The sequence below is a fragment of the Hylobates moloch genome, unplaced genomic scaffold, assembly GCF_009828535.3.
Source record: "Hylobates moloch isolate HMO894 unplaced genomic scaffold, HMol_V3 SCAFFOLD_11, whole genome shotgun sequence".
NCBI classification, from domain to species: domain Eukaryota; kingdom Metazoa; phylum Chordata; class Mammalia; order Primates; family Hylobatidae; genus Hylobates; species Hylobates moloch.
The window spans coordinates 66,419,450-66,435,816 of NW_026652286.1; the positions used below are offsets into that span (position 1 = coordinate 66,419,450).

General features: G+C 49.2%; 1 protein-coding gene across 1 annotated transcript in view; it reads right to left on the minus strand.

Moving 5' to 3' along the window:
• The window catches only part of VSTM5 (V-set and transmembrane domain containing 5), a 33,183-nt gene extending 20,005 nt beyond the window's left edge, over window positions 1–13,178 (minus strand). The window contains exon 1 of the mRNA XM_032168107.2: window positions 12,972–13,178. Coding sequence (XP_032023998.1) covers window positions 12,972–13,062 — 91 coding nt within the window. The 5' untranslated portion in view covers window positions 13,063–13,178. The remainder of the gene's footprint in view (window positions 1–12,971) is intronic.
• Between the last annotated feature and the right edge of the window lie 3,189 nt (window positions 13,179–16,367).

Here is a 16,367-nt window from a genome sequence, read left to right on the forward strand (position 1 = left end):
TCCTGGCAACTGGGGCCACATAGGGAAGGAATCCCAGGAAATGTCAGGGAAGCAAGGGCTTCAGAGGAAATCAGTCAAACAGAAGTGGGTTCCAATATTGATCTGCCCTTTGTTAATATCATGACTTTGGCCAAATTAGCTCAAAGTCACTGACTCTCCGTTCCTCACGTGTAAAACAAGGATGTCCATAGATATCTCACAGATCGGATGTGTTAGAAAGAATGAAAGTGAATGCAGTATGCCGAATGCCTAGCACAGTGCCCTCACCCCACAAATAATAAATTGTAGGCACGGGTATACCAGGGCTATATGCCAGCCACACCCAGAAGAATCTTAGGATTAATCAGAAGATAATTCATGGTGTGCCTCAGGTTGTTGCAAACACACCCATAAAAAAAGGAATTTTTAAAATAAAACAGGCAAACTGCTTCTCTGACTCTTAAGAGGAAACTCAGCCAACTGCGTGGCACAACTGATTGAGAGCAACGGGGGCCAAGAGATGTGCCAGCGGGTGCAGAGGGTAGCAGAAGAGGGCAAGATGCAGGGGGGTGGGGGTGGGAGTGTGCAGGGAAAGCCAGAAAAGGCCCCTCCCAATCCCTGCTGGGGAGAGCACATACAGTGGAGCCGAAAGACCCAGGTTCTATCTGGGCTGCACACGCTATAGCTGGGTGACTCTGCACAAACACCTTCCCCTTTCCGAGCCACTTCGTGGCTTTTCTGTCAATGATTCAATTTAAAAAACAAAGTCAGGCGTGGTGGCTCAGGCCTGTAATCCCAGCACTTTGGGAGGCCAAGGCGGGTGGATCACTTGAGTCCAGAAGTTCGAGACCAGCCTGGCCAATGTGGAGAAACCCCGTCTCTACTAAAAATACAAAAATCAGCCAGGCGTGGTGGGAGCAACTGTAGACATAGCTACTCGGGAGGCTGAGGCAGGAGAATCGCTTGAACCCGGACAGCAGAGGTTGCAGTGAGCCAAGATCAGGCCACTGCACTCCAGCCTGGGTGACAGAGCCAGACTCCATCATAAAAAAACCCACAAAAAACAAAAACAAAAAAGCAACCAGGCTGAGCACAGTGGCTCACACCTGCAATCCTAGCACTTTGGGAGGCCGAGGTGGGCAGATCACTTGAGCCTAGGACTTCAAGACCAGTCTTGCCAATATGGTGAAATCCCGTCTCTAAAAAAAAAAAAAGAAAAAAAAAGCCGGGTGTGGTGGCGCCGGCGCCTGTGTTCCCAGCTACTTGGGAGGCTTAGGTGAGGAGGATAACTTGAGCCTGGGAGGTAAAGGCTACAGTGAGCTGAGATCGCACCACTGCTCTCCAGCCTGGGTGACGGAGCGAGACCCTGTCTCAAAAAAATTAAATGAATAAACAAACAAAACCATACAGGTAAGAAAGCTTGACAGCCAGTAACAATTCCAGGGGCAGAAGCCCTGATTCCAGACCAAGAGAATTCAGTCTCCTTCCACTCAAGAAGCATTTGGGGAAGGACAGGGTCGGGGACCAACATTTAAGGAGCTCCTGCTCTTGGGCCCACACTCCAGCTCCACTCCGGAGTCCCTAATGAGTGAATTCAGCTGCCCAGGCAGCAGCGCCAGGCTCTTCTTACAGCCCGGCCCCTGCAGAAAGGGCCGTGAGAACCCACTTGCAGTGATTGGCCCAAGGCTGATACCTGATCTGAACTGGGCCAATCAGATTCTCTGTCCCAAGAGCGTGAACTTAGGATGCGGGGCCTCTTGGGCCCTATGATGGCCCCAAGAGACAGGCTGCTTCCTGGAGGCCACGGTAAGTGGAACAGAGAAAGCTGGTCCTGGCAAGAGGCTGCCGGGCAGCAGGAGAGACTGGGCTCCTGTGGCCCACGGACTGCTGGGGAAAGGAGCTGCTGCCGTGGACACATATGGCTTCTGGGGTCCTGGTTCCAGGTCTAGGGAGAGGCCTGGCACCTCTGCCCATGGCAGGTACCTCTACTTCCCTCTGAATGCACTTTCCCTTGGGTGTCTCCTGCTCCTTACAAGTTATTTGGCCTCCCTGAATCTGTTTCTTCAGGCGTAAAGTGGGAATAGCAACGCCTGCTTTGCATGGTTGTGAAAACTCACAGTATGACATGCAGTAAGCACTCTCTATGAGGTGCATTAAAAAGAAATATTATCATAGTCCACCAGTGCCAGCTTGAGGAAGTGGGGTAGTGGCGTGATCAGGCCTGGTAGGGCATGGGTGGGAACTGCAGGCTATAGGTAAGGATGGAATCTAGGTAGTGGTTGGTTCCATTCAGACCTGTGCTCTACCCAAAGCTCCTGCCCTTTTTGCCTGTTGTGGTTTGAATTGTGTGTCCCCAAAAAGATATGTTGGCGTCCTAACCAGAACTCAGAATGTGACCTTATTTGGAGATGGGGTTGTTACAGAGGTAATCAAGTTAAAATGAGGTCATTATGGTGAGCCCTAATCTAATATGATCCTTCTAAAAAGGGGACATTTGGATATAGAGACATCGTGCACATGGAGAGAATGCCGTGTGAAGATGAAGGCAGAGATCGGGGGATGCATCTGCAAGCCAGGGAATGCCAGATTGCCAGCAAACCACCTGAAGCCAGGGAGCAACATGGAACAGTCCCTCTTACAGGCCTCAGAACTAACCAGCCCTGCTGACACCTTGATCCCAGACTTCTAGCCTTTAGAACTTGGAGACAATGAATTTCTGTTGTTTAAGCCACCCTAGCAAATGCCTTCTGTGGCTTTTATTTCCAGAAATAATTGTCCTTAGTTTTCTGATTGGAAAGGACTGAATCAGCTAATCTGTTGTTTTCAAAACTTGATTGTGCATTAGATCATCTGGGGAAGGTTTTACAACACTCTCCTGGATCAATTAACTCAGCATCTGAGGGTGTGACCAAGGCCTCTGGGAGTTTTTAAAACTTCCCATGTGTTTCCAGCATGCATCAAGATTGATAATCACTGAGCTAATCCACACTGAGGTGTTAGCAGCTGAAGACCATTTATTAGAATTCCTTTACAGCAGGCACAAAGCCTGAAGCCAAAGAACTATGTGAAAGAACAATGTTGGAGACACTAGGGACAGCTCTTTCAGGAAGATAGTTGGGGTAAGTGGACTATTTCTGGCATCACTCAAATTTTACTGTATCTGGCTAGTCCTATTTCTAGGGATGCTCTGGGGGCTTAGGAGGAAGAACAGGCAGGCAAAGTCATTCCATTTGCTCCCTCCACCCCCTTCAAAACTCTAACACAGTGGTTCTCAGCATTTGGCTCCATTAGAATCACCTGGAGGTGATCACTGAACCAGATTGCAGGGCCCAATCCCCAGTTTCTCATTCAGTAGGGTGAGGTGAGTCCTAAAAGTGCATTTCTAACAAGTGCTTCTGAGGCAGGAGAATAGGGTCTGCAGGCAGGGAACTTAGGGCCCATTCGTGCTGACTTCCTAAAGCTGAATCAAGAGACAACACCAAGGTCTGGGGCAGGGAATCTGAGGCCAATTCATGATAATTTCCTAAAGTTAAATAAAAGGGAAAACACCTGGGTCTCGGGGCAAGGCACCTAAGGCCAATTAACGAAAACGTCCTAAAGCTAAACCAAAAGGAAAAACCCCACCTTCGCAGGCCCAAAGGCTACTCTCTCTACGCCTCTCCCTCTCCTCCAGATCTCAGAGGGAAAGGGAGGGTGCCTTGGATTGGCCTCTGGCCAAGCATGGGCCATCTCTTTATCTGCATAGGCCACCAATTCACTTCAGCCTGTAATTAGCCACGAACCTAATCCCTCATCCAGGTAAGAGGTAATCAACAAGGACTTCAAAAGGAGTACTTATAACCCAGAAAACATTGTAAACTCTGGCTCAGGCTGCCCCCACCCTGCGGAGTGCCTTCTTGCTGTAACAAATCCCTGCTTTTGCTGCTTCATTCCTGTGTTTCATTCCTTTGTTACTTCATGTGTTTTGTTGAATTCTTTGTTCAAAACACCAAGGACCTGGACAACTCACTCAAGGCTTTCCTTCTGGTAACACCTAGGTGATGCTTCCTCCACCCTCTTCAAAACTCTAACAGTGGTTCTCAGCATTTGGCTCCATTAGAACCACCTGGAGGTGATCACTGAACCAGATTGCAGGGCCCGGTCCCCAGTTTCTCATTCAGTAGGGTGACACTGCTGGTGGTCCCGGAACTGTACTTTTAGAACTTTGGCTGAAAGGATTCTGTAAGACCTCAGGGCGAAGAGGACACCAAGGATGCCCTCAGGGTCCCAGGAAGCCAGGCCCTCCTCTCCTCTGACACTGCTCTGCTAACACCGTACCTGCCAGGCAGGGCCTAGTCTGTGATGCAGCAGTTCTTATCTTGGTTCCTGGGAAGTTTTGGGACACGCAGTCATTAACAGAACCAGGGTCAATGGATCAAGAGTGAAAGGACACAGGTTCTGGTGAACAGAATTGAGGCAGTGAGTGTAGAACAGTTGCATTCATGGATTCTAGAGTCAGACTAACTGGTGTTCAAAATTTAGCTGTGCCAGTAACAACTGTGTGAACTGGGGTAAATGAATTATCTTCTTTCAGCCTCTGTTATGGTACCTAGGAAATAAGGATAATATAATAGTGCTGGGCCCACCTCCTGCAGCAGAATAAAGTTTAAATGAGACAATATATGTAAAGAGCTTATCAGTCTCTAACACTTGGTGATAGCTCAATAAATAGTAGCTATTATTAATGAGAATTCTTTGAAGATGCACAGGATTTTTTGGTAAAGTAATGATCTCCCCATCCTTGGGGGTATGTAAGCAGAAGCTGGAGTTGTAACAGGGATTAAAGCAGAAGATCTGAGACCTGGAGTGTTGGAGGAGGAGGCTGGTTCTTCTGCCCCAGATCACATAATAGAACTGGAATAAGCATTTGTAAACCTATGATTCACTTCTGAAGTGTGGTAAGACTGGGTGACCTGAAATTCTTCCCTGTGGAATTCCTTCTAGAATCTTCCTACCACACCTTTTCCAGGCACCAACAAGAGCCACCTTGCTGGAAAGCTGGACTCTTTTTCTGAAAGACCACAGGGTATGTAAAAGCCACTGCCGTCATTCTAATCCGATGCCAAGGAAGCAAAGCATGACAGCAGCCACTGCCTCACCCTGCACCAGCGTGTGAGGGGTTTGGGAGCTGGCTGGGTTTGCCCTCTGCAAAGCTGGGTGGCAAGACTGAGTCAGGCCTGGGCCAGCGGCCAGCCTGGGGAACTAGAAGGTGTGGTCAGTAAATGTATGTTGAACAGGAAGATAAGGGAGAAAATAAGGTGTTGTTATCTCCCAACAATTCTTTTGGGGGGACTTTATAGGATGCCTGAAGGCACTTGGAAGAGGGGTATAGAGCGATCAAAATATCATTCAGGGCCAGGGACAGTGGCTCACGCCTGTAATCCCAGCACTTTGGGAGGCCGAGGCAGGTGGATCACGTGAGGTCAGGAGTTTGAGACCAGCCTGGCCAGCATGGCGAAACCAAAAATATAAAAATTAGCTGGGTGTGGTGGTGCACACCTGTAATCTCAGCTACTCAGGAGGCAGAGGCAGGAGAATCACTTGATCCTGGGAGGCGGAGGTTGCAGTGAGCTGAGATCACGCCACTGCACTCCAGCCTGGGCGACAGAGTGACACTGTGTCTCAAAAAAAAAAAAAAAGAAAGAATTCAGGCACATGCATAACTGGATACCACAGGTTAAATTCTCCTCCAGAAAAACAGAAAAACTATTAGGTCAATTCCTCTTTATCCTTTAAGGTTTCTGTTTAAACATCATTTCCTCCAGGAAGCCTTCCCCAATCCCTAGCACCAGGTTAAGGGTCCCATTTCTGTGTTCCCGTTGTTCCCTGTTTCTCTCCAGCAACACACTTATCCCCCTCTGTTGCAATTCCTCTTGATGAATGGTTCATCCTCCTCGATCTGCTGTCAGCTATGTGAACACAGGGGTTGGTCCGTCTTGGTGACCATTGAATCCCCAGGGCCTAGCACAGTGCCTGGCACTGTGGACTTCTCATATGTACCTGAATGAATGAATGAATGTCTTTAGGCAAGTCCCTCAACTTCTCTGAGCCTCAGTATCTGCACCTATAAAATAAGGACTAATGGCATCTCGTTGCAGGCTAACTCTGAAGATGAATCAAAAGCAGCTGTTACAGTGCCTGTCATGAAGTGCTTGGTAAGCAGTCACAGTTATTATTGTCTTGTAATTGTTATTTATTAAGTTATAAAAAACTGAGGAGATACTGGGTTTTCATCTCTTCAGTTGGCTGAAGGCTATTAGCAGTGATCTTTCTAAACCACACATCTAGCTGTCTTCCCTGGCTCTGACAGACCTCAGTAATCTGGTCCCAACTTTCTTTTCCATCTACATCTCCCATGACTCCTCACCACCAATTCCAGTTGTACCAAACTACGGATCATCCCCCACTGGGCCTTTATTCACTCAGCCTCAGCTCAGCTCACCGCTTTCCCATTCTCAGGTTCCTGCTCATTCTTCAAGGCCCATCTTTAATGTCATCTCCTCTGCCAGGCCCCACTAGGCTCCCACAGCACAGCTCATGCCAGCCTTCCACTCACGTTAGATGACTGACTGCCCGTCTCCCCTGTTAGAAAGTGTGGCAGGTATCACATTGTGCTTATGTCCGAATCACCAGCACACAGCAGTATATGATGTGACTCATACAAGCACAGGCTGTCGAATTGAATAGACCTGACATAAAGGAGCAAGTTCTGGTTCAAGAACCTCTGAAATCCCATCCCGAAGTGCATGGAAGGCTTGGTGGATGGGGAGAGGAGAGAGGAGCTCTGGTGTTCTGCTTTGAGGCATTGGCTTTCAAAAAGAATGTGATCCAGTCCCGTAGTGAGTCTGGGGCAGGAATCTTGTATGAGTACAGAAGGGCAAACTGTCAGAGGAGCTTGACATTAGGTCCCCTTACCCGTGCCTAGTGCCGAAGGACCCACATCTCCCTTCTCCTCTGGCACTAGTGTAGGGGTCTACTGGAGGAATTATTCCAGCACCTTCTACCCAAGATGCAAAGCCTTCCCAAGCTCCAAGACCTTCCCAAGCTCCATTCCCTTAACCATCAGACAACTAATTAGACTGAATACAAGGAAATTAACACGAGTCGAAAAGCCTGATTAAAGTAAAGAATGATCACTCCTTCTACTGGCCCACAAAGAGAAAGTGATTGTCCTCACAATTCGCCAGTGCTAAGAACTCTCTCTCTCTCTCTCTCCTTACCTTCCTCCTACCTTGCCATCAAGGCCTCCTCTTCAAGAAGCTCCTCCCATTCCAAACCGAGCTAGCTGCCTTTCTCAGTGCCCCCAGGGCATCTGACAGTGAATCAGCTGCTTAGGTTTTGACTTACGATCCCTCAGTGCAGGGCCCCGCTGCTACCCCAGCTCTTGGCAAGCTGTTCTAGGCACAGCGTGTGCTCAGAAACCATTTACTGAGCCGAACCAAACTTCCCAGTAAAGCAGCCTTGTCTTCTGCCCTCAGCCTGGTGGGAAAGTATTTTCAGGCTTGTCAGGATAAAACCACAAAGACACAGATGAGACTCTAAGACACAACATTGGGTGTTCTGAGAATAGCAGGAGGGAGATGTGGTGAACCAGCTGTTTCCATAGGATCAGACTAATGGAGGGGAATGGTCTAGTCTAGTGCAGTAGTTCTCTGGCCACACTTTGGAACCACTGAGGAACTTAAAAGCAAAACAAAACAGTGTCTAGGTCCTGCCCTCAGAGATAGTGATCTAATTGGTCTACAGCAGGATATGGGCATCTTACAAGGTCCGTGTACACTCAGAGTAAGATGACCCCCACATATGGGGCTTACACACACCACTGGGATTGGCATGGGCGCTGTCAGCTGAGGATTCTCTGCAGCAGGGCTCCTCTGGGGTCAGCATGGCATGGGCCTGAGCTGCCCCAGGGTGTGCGTCAGCAGAGAGAAAGGCTAGTATGCTCCCTTGACCAGCTGGACACATGGACAAAAAATGTCCTGTGCTCCTTTTACTGTCCAGTGTGTCATTTTTCCTTTTCCTAAAGGGATAACGGGTGCCTTCCCAGCCCAGCAAAGCAGTTATAGGAGGGGAGAGTCATTTCCAGCTTGAAACTTGTCAATCCCCATCCCTCCCACTCTCATTCCTGCTGGATAAGTAATTACTTTCCAATCCCAAGCCCATTTTCCAGGGAAAATCCAGGTGCACAGAAGCCAGCATCTTGAGTGCACAATAGGGCTCCAGCATCAGTGGGGTCTCTGAGTGGGGCAGTGGCTAAGTTCCCATGGGTGCATGCTAGGGCAACTTCCACTCCCTCTTCCCTTGGCAGGTCCCCAGAGGCATTGTGCACCTATTTTTTGAGCACCTGTTTTATGCCTCCAATTCTCCTCTCCACCCTGTCCTGCTGTACACACTTACTCATCTTTCAAGAGTCTACCTTACCTGCTCTATAAAGTGTTTTCTGACTCGCCAGGCAGGATGCCTCCCATGACTGGCAGAAGCAACCCACATTCTCTTTGGAAGAACTCAGCTTCAATCCAGGCTGACAAAAATTGTAGTAAAGCCTTTTTGTGAGTTTGTTTTAGAGACAGGGTCTCACTATGTTGCCCAGGCTGGTCTCAAACTCCTGAGCTCAAGTGATCAAGTGATCCTCCCACCTCAGCCTCCCGTGTAGCTGGGACTGCAGGTGTGTGCCACTGTGCCCAGCTCCAAAGCTATTGATTTATAACATGAATTCTGACTTTAGATATAGTGAAAGTTTTTTTTTTTTTTTTTCCCCAAAGAGTCTTACATCAGATAAGGGATATAGCTGTCCTTAGGTCCTGGGGATAATGGAGAGGAGAGCTTCCTGGCCCTTGCCCCGCTCCCAGACCAGTAGTGAGCATACTCAGGAAGGCTCTTGGAGATCAGGAAGTAAGACATTTGTGTGACTTTCCGGTTGACTCCACCCCCCACCCCACCAACAGCTTCAATTTTGTCTTTCAGGCATTTTCTGAGATGGGGAGGAGTTGTGTGTGCAGGGGTGCTCATCAGCCAGGGAGCTGACACTTCTTCCATACGATGTGTGCATCACTAGTACTGCACACATCACTCTGTATGAGGAGTTTCTCTCCCCTGAGTGAGGGCTAAAAGCTGAAAGCTTAATTGTCCATCGGTGGGGCCTGGCTAAGTAAAAAGCAGCATATTTATATGATGACATATGTAGAGAAGTTGAAAGGAATGCACTTCCTTTATCAACATGGATAGAGCTAAAAAACATTGGCGTAAAACTAAGTTGCTGAATAAACAGTACAGAATGATTGCATTTAAAAAAATTTTTTTTTAATTTTTTTTTTTTTTTTTTTGAGATGGAGTCTCACTCTGTCACTAGGCTGGAGTGCAGTGGCGTGATCTCAGCTCACTGCAACCTCTGCCTCCCGGGTTCAAGCGATTATCCTGCCTCAGCCTCCCAAGTAGCTGAGACTACAGGCGCCTGCCACCAAGCCCGGCTAATTTTTGTATTTTTAGTAGAGATGGGGTTTCACCGTGTTGGCCAGGATCGTCTCAATCTCTTGACCTTGTGATCTGCCCGGCTCGGCCTCCCAAAGTGCTGGGATTACAGGCGTGAGCCACATACCTGGCTCCATGATTGCGTTTTTTAAAAGTATATTGGAAACTCACTTTTTTTCCAGGGGGTACATTTGTATGTATGCAAAAAGTATTTTTTATAAATCTGAAAGGACAGTGCAGAGTGAGACCACACCTCATTTGTCTCTGTTTGATCAGGGATCAGCGCACGGCCCACGGCAACATAGTAGGTGCTTCTAAGATGTTTGCCACATGGATGGCAGCATTGGGCAGCTGCTGAGGACTTATGGAGTGATGGACCCAGAGTCTCATAAAGGGCCTCGAGAGGATTCCTCCTATACTGGCTCCCTCCTCATCCCATCCGCCCCCACCTTCCACTAAGCCCAGAACCCAAAGCTCCATTCTGGCTGTGGCATCCCTGGGTCTGTCTACTCCCTCCTCAGCTTCGGATTCAGCCCTAGCCGTGTTCCTCTATTTTCCTGAGGACTGGCCCCGCTGTGTATATGTGTGTGTGTTGGGGGAGCTGACTGTTACTTAGAAACTGGGATTGGAACAAAGCAGGTTGATTCTGGCCCAGACCATTAACTAAACTATCCTACTATAGTCTTGGATCAAGTACTTCCAAATGAGAGGGAGCACTGGGTGGGTACTCGTGAGCCTGATGGCTAATGTACTGGGAAAGGACATGAACAAATGTTCTAGAAAGGTGCCTGGCCTGGTGGGGAGGCCTGCCAGCTTTCCGAGCCCGTAAGTCCTTGTCCTAGTCAGCTTGGGCTGCCGTAACAGATGACCATAGACTAATGTGGCTTAAATCACAGTTATTTCTCACAGTTCTGGAGAGGCTGGGAAGCTCAAGATCAAGGTGCCGGTTTTTGGTGAGGGCCTTCTTCCTGGCTTGCTAATATCCATTTTCTTGCTGTGTCCTCACACAGCTGGGAGGGAGAGCTCTGGTCTCTCTTCCTCTTCTTAAAAGGACACTAATCCCATTATGGGATCCCACCTCATGACCTCATCTAAACCAAATCACCTCCCTGAATCCCCTCCTCCAAATACCATCACACTGGAGGTTAGGGCTTGAATATATGAATCTTGGGAGGACCCATACATTTGTAGGGGAAAGGTTTCAAAAGCAGGGTGTTTGGCATGCTTTAACTCAGACTTCAGGGTAAATAGTGAATATCAGAGGTTCTGGATGAAGCTTTTGACACAGGCAGAAGAGGTAGAGCATGCAGGGAACTGGTAGGAAGGAGGAGGCCTACTCTTCATCATTATGGCTGGCTCCAAAGCACAGGCTTCATTCAGGCAGGCACACATTCATTTAACGTCTTTTAAGGGCACAGGCCCTGGCTAGCACTGGGCAAGTGCTAGGGACCCAGAGTTGAAACAGAGTGCTTGCCCTCCTGGAGCTTACTGCTGTGCATGAGACAGGTCTCAATGGAAAACTGCAAACTTTTACCTGGCCTCCAGGTTTTGCATGTGCTATTTTGTCTGGTACACCCTGCATTCCCTTCGTCCCGTCCCCCCAGCTGCTCCTACCCATCTGGCAGGTATGGGTGGGTGGGGCTGTTTTGGGGAAGTTTGCTCAAGTCTGGATTCTGAGACACTAGGGCTCCCAGAACATGGCACCTCTTGCCTCTCAAGGCTTGCCATTGCAAGGCTGCCCCTCTTGTTTGCTTGTCTGTCTTCCCCATGACACCTGAGCTTCCTGAGAACAAAACTGTGAACCACCATATCCTAGGTACCCACTGCGGCCTGCTTCCTGCAGGGAGAGGGTACAGTCAATGAGTGAATGAATGAATGAATTATACACTATCGCGAATAGCTCGTCCCTGAGCATGAGGGGTATCTGAACAGATGTGTAAGTATGCTGATTAGAAACAAGTGCTAAAGGTTTGAGAAATAATAGAAAAAGCCACTGCAATGACAAACACACCCATCCACCTGCTCGAGACTAACAACCAACTGTTTCTTGATCCACAGCTGCCAGAGGAACATGCCTCTGTCTTACTGGGTTTCTGAGATTTGCAACCTCTGAAGCTGGGTTCTAGCCAGAGAGGTGTAAAGGTCAAGTGTTAGATCGTTCAGTCACCTTGAATAAGTAACATAATATGTTTTTTTTTTTCTCTCTCTCTCTCTCTTTTTTTCTTTTTCTTTCGCTTTGGAGAAGGTCTCATTCTGTTGCCCAGGCTAGAGTGCAGTGACACGATCAGGGCTCACTGAAGCCTCAATCTCCTGGGCTCAAGTGATCCTCTCACCTCAGCTCCCCCGCCGCCCACCCCAGTAGCTGGGCCTACAGGCACAGGCCACCACACCCAGCTAATTTTTTCATACAGAGTTTTGCCATGTTGCCCAGGCTGGTCTTGAACTCCTGGACTCAAGGGATCCACTGGCCTCGGCCTCCCAAAATGCTGGGAATACAGGCATAAGTCACTGCGATCGGCTTATAACATTTCTGTGCCTCAGTTTCCTCACTTGTGAAACAGGAATAGGAGTAGTTTATTAGGGTTGCCCTAAGGACTAAATGAGAGGGGTCTTGTAAAGTCTGAGGGATGGTGAATGCATAAATGCTTAATAAGTGCTGGCTCTTACTACAGGGCCTCTCACCTCCAGCGGCCCTGCTCTGTCATTCTCTAAACCTCAGTTGGCCCATGTGTAAGATGGGAGTGCAAATGGTAATGATTAAATGAGAAAGTAAAACTGTGCTAGGATCTGTTGTTTGTGTCCAAGAGAGCCTGTGGGACTACGCTTCACATTCAGGCTTACCAGGCTGGGGATTCCGGTCCGGCCATCCAAAGCGAATCTGCTCAGTGCGCTGGTCGCGAGGACCACCTCCAGCCTGGGGACTTCAGGCCACAACGCCCAACCCAAACCCCAGAACCGTTTTTCTCACGGGAGCTGGCTGCTGTGGGTTCGTCTGACTGATCAAGGAGGCCTGATTATTCTCCTGGGAGATGACCCGGGAAGGCCATAGAGGGGTCCCCACAGTAGGGGGCGGCGCACGGACTGCAATCTGGTTATTCCAGGAAAAAGAAATAAAAAACGTTGCAGAGGCGGTGGCCACAGGGCTGGGAGCCGGTTATCTCTGGGCCACCTTCCAGCTCTGATAACTGCAGGCCGGGCTCGCCGGGTGGGGCGGGCGCCCCGAAGTGAGCCGGGGTGCCGCGGCCGGTAGCCTCTGCTTTGCCCAGCCCCTCCCGCCCCTCCCGCCACGGTTGGCGCCGGGTCTCCAGGCCGCGCCCAGCCCCACGGGGAAGCGGCGCGGTGCCTGCCAGCCCGAGCTCACCGCGCGCCCTCAGTCGGACAAGGTGGGCGAGGGCCAGGGGGGCCGCTGCTAGACCCCGGGACCCGCCCGCGACCCCCTACCCATTCCCGCTCCCCCGGCACCCGGGGCGTCCCCCGGAGCTTACTCTGCAGACAGCGGGCTGCGGCCAGGCAGAGGGCGAAGAGTCCTAGGGAGATGCCTCGGGTCTTCCTCCTCCCGCTGGGCAGAGGCCTCATGGGCGAGCCCGGGGCCTCGCGGGCCGGGGTGTGTGCTCGCCGCACCGCGCTGCAGCTCCTATGCAGCCTTCTCTATTCCTCCGCCTCTGGCTCCCTCAGGTTCTTTAGGGCCAGATGCAGATGAGCTGGTTGTACTCTGGTTGAACCAGTTCCCAAGGATAGAGAGCGGGCCGGGCTGGGGGGGGGGGGGGGGGGGGGGGGGGGGGGGGCGGGTGTTGCGGGGGAGAGAATTAATATGGGAAGGAATGGGAATGCACAGACTCGGAGGTAAATAATGGCAAATAATGAGCAGCCTCCTTCCGTTCACACCCATTTTACTGGTATTGATTCAAGGTTAGGCTGGATGCTAGGCGGCAGGAAGGAGGGAAAGTACTAGCTATTGCTTCAGGACAGAGCTAGTCATTGGCATCATGGGCAAAGGGAAGGCTTTTAGGAAAGTGAAATGACAGCCTGGAGTGACAGGGATGAGGGGAGGGGGTGGGGAGACAGGCTGCCCTGATGGGAACCACTGCACAGTGATGATATTCATCCATCTATCCACCCATCTGTCCATCCATTCATCCCTCCATCCATCCAAGAAATGTTCACCAATCGCCTGCTTTATTTGCACAGAGCCTCGCACATGGCAGTCACTCAAATAAACCGGTGGAATGAAGCTAGGAACTGTGCTAAGTGCTGGGGATACAAGGATGTGGGCACCTGTTTAGAAATCCTAGCAAGCGGCGGGGGCTGCAAAAAATGAGCAACTGCTAGGCCGAGGCGGGCGGATCATGAGATCAGGAGATTGAGACCATCCTGGCTAACACAGTGAAACCCCGTCTCTACTAAAAATACAAAAAAAAAAATTAGCCGGGCGTGGTGGCGGGTGCGTGTAGTCCCAGCTACTCGGGAGGCTGAGGCAGGAGAATGGCGTGAACCCAGGAGGCGGAGCTTGCAGTGAGCCGAGATTGCGCCACTGCACTGCAGCCTGGGCGACAGAGGGAGACTCCGCCTCAAAAAAAAAAAAAAAAAAAAAAGAGCAACCGCTGTACAGTGCATATGTCGCTAGGATCAGAGAGGCCCAGCGTGCTCTGGGGGCTCAGAGCAAGTGTAATTAGTCTCCAGGAAAGGTCGATGGAGGGGTGGGGCAACAGTTTTGGTCCAAACTAGTCATGAAATTCTATTTCACTTTGTCAAAACTAGTCTAGCCTCACTTGCCACAAGGGGTAGCAGTGTGATCCACTGCTGGCCAGTGATATTTAAGGGGAAGTCTTTTTGAGATGTTTCTGGAAAAGTTTTTGCTTTCCTCATAAAAAGGACAGCTAAGGCTGGGACTTCCCCTGCCCCTTTCTTTCTGCCTTGAAAACATTTATTCAGTTCAGATCTGTGGCATGTGTCTTGCATCCATTAAGTTACATAAATGAATGCAAAAACCATCATGCTAGGTAAGGATGGTGGAGCAGGAAGATAGAAAGACCTAGAAGGGCCAGGCGTGATGGCTCACACCTGTGATCCCAGCACTTTGGGAGGCTGAGGCAGGTGGATTGCATCAGCCCAGGAGTTTGAGGCCATCCTGGACAACATACTGAGACCCCATCTCTACAAAAAATACAAAAATTAGCCTGGGCATGGTGGCCCACGTCTGTAGTACTAGCTACTTGGGAGGCTGAGGCAGGAAGATCACTTGAGCCCAGGAGGCAGAGGTTGTAGTGAGCCATGAATGTACCACTGCACTCCAGCCTGGGTGACAGAATGAGACCCTGTTTAAAAAAAAAGATAGGAAGGAAGACATAGAAGACTATCGTAATCCACTGTACTTTCCCATCTCTTTCTGGTTTCTAAAGGAGATTTCTTGACAATTCCGATGTGTTCCTAGTGAGGCCGATAATAGTGGTACCCTGCTGACTGGCTTGGGGTGAGCTTGTCAACCATGCTGTCCATTTGAAGTACCCTCTCTGCCAACCAAAGTATTTGGTTCAAGGATGAGCAGACAGGGCCATCAGAGTCTTCCCTGGAAATATATGGCCACTGCTGGGATGCTAAAAATGGGATATGAACCTGGGGGTACTGGTGGACCATCTTGTCTGTCATGTGGAGAGGCCCTGCATTAAGAATGAAACCAAGATGAGACAAACTGAGCAGGGAACTGAGGAAAGGGATAAAGGCCTAACTACACGGGTTGAGCTCTGGGATTCTGCACGGTTGGGTTTGCCATCTATCAGCAAATAAATGCCCTCTTTTGCCTCAGCAAATTTAAGTTGGATTTTTATGATATAAAATTGAGAATGCCCTGCTAAAGCAAGTGGTCTTCTTGACATTTTTCTGTTTTCTTTATTAGCTGTAAAGGGCTTCAGGAATTACTTGCATTCATTTGTTTATCCATCAAACATTTATCAAATCTGCCCCCATATCAGGCAATGTACTAGGCACTGCAGCTCCAAAGATGAATAATAACTCATGACTCCTAGTCTCAAAATATTCACAAACTAGTGGGGACAAAATGATTCAAGTTGAGAAAGGCTTCCAGACACAGAGGTTTCTCCTGCTAAGGCTAAGTTGAGAGGAAACTGGCTGTTTGGCTTACTGCTGTGAAACCTGGAAATCTGAGACAGGTCTCAATTTAGAAAGTGTATTTTGTCAAGATTGAGGATGTGTGTCTGTGACACAGCCTCAGGAGGTCCTGAACACTTGTGCCCAAGGTGGTCAGAGCACAGCTTGGTTTTAAACATTTTAGGGAGACATGAGACATCAATCAACATATGCAAGATGAACATTGGTTCTGTCTGGAGAGGCAGGTCAACTTGAAGCAAAGGTGGGAAGACTCGATGCAGGAAGGGGTGTTCCAGGTCATAGATGGCTAAGAGACAAATGGTTGCATTCTCTTGAGTTTCTGATTAGCCTCTCCAAAGGAGGTAATCAGATATGCATTTATCTCAGTGAGCAGAGAGATGAATTTGAATAGAATGGGAGGCAGGTTTGCCCTAAGCAGTTCCCAGTTTGACTTTTTCCTTTAATTTAGTGATTTGGGGGCCCCAAGAATTTTTTTCCTTTCACATTTCCCCCCTTTTCTTTTTAAAAATTTTTTTGAGAAAGCACTTTAGAAGAAACTGAGTCTCTGGGCTTCGGTTTCATTGGATCTCTGATGGCTTAGAACGGTTTATTCCTAGACAGGTAGGTGCCGAGTTATTAGGAAAGCTCATTATTAGCAGGTTGTGAAGTCTCATGTCCTATGAAGAGAAAATAGGGCAAGGAAGGGAGAAAAACAGCAAACTAAAGAATAATTCTGAAAAATTGATATAGGCCACATTATACTGTGTAGACAAGGA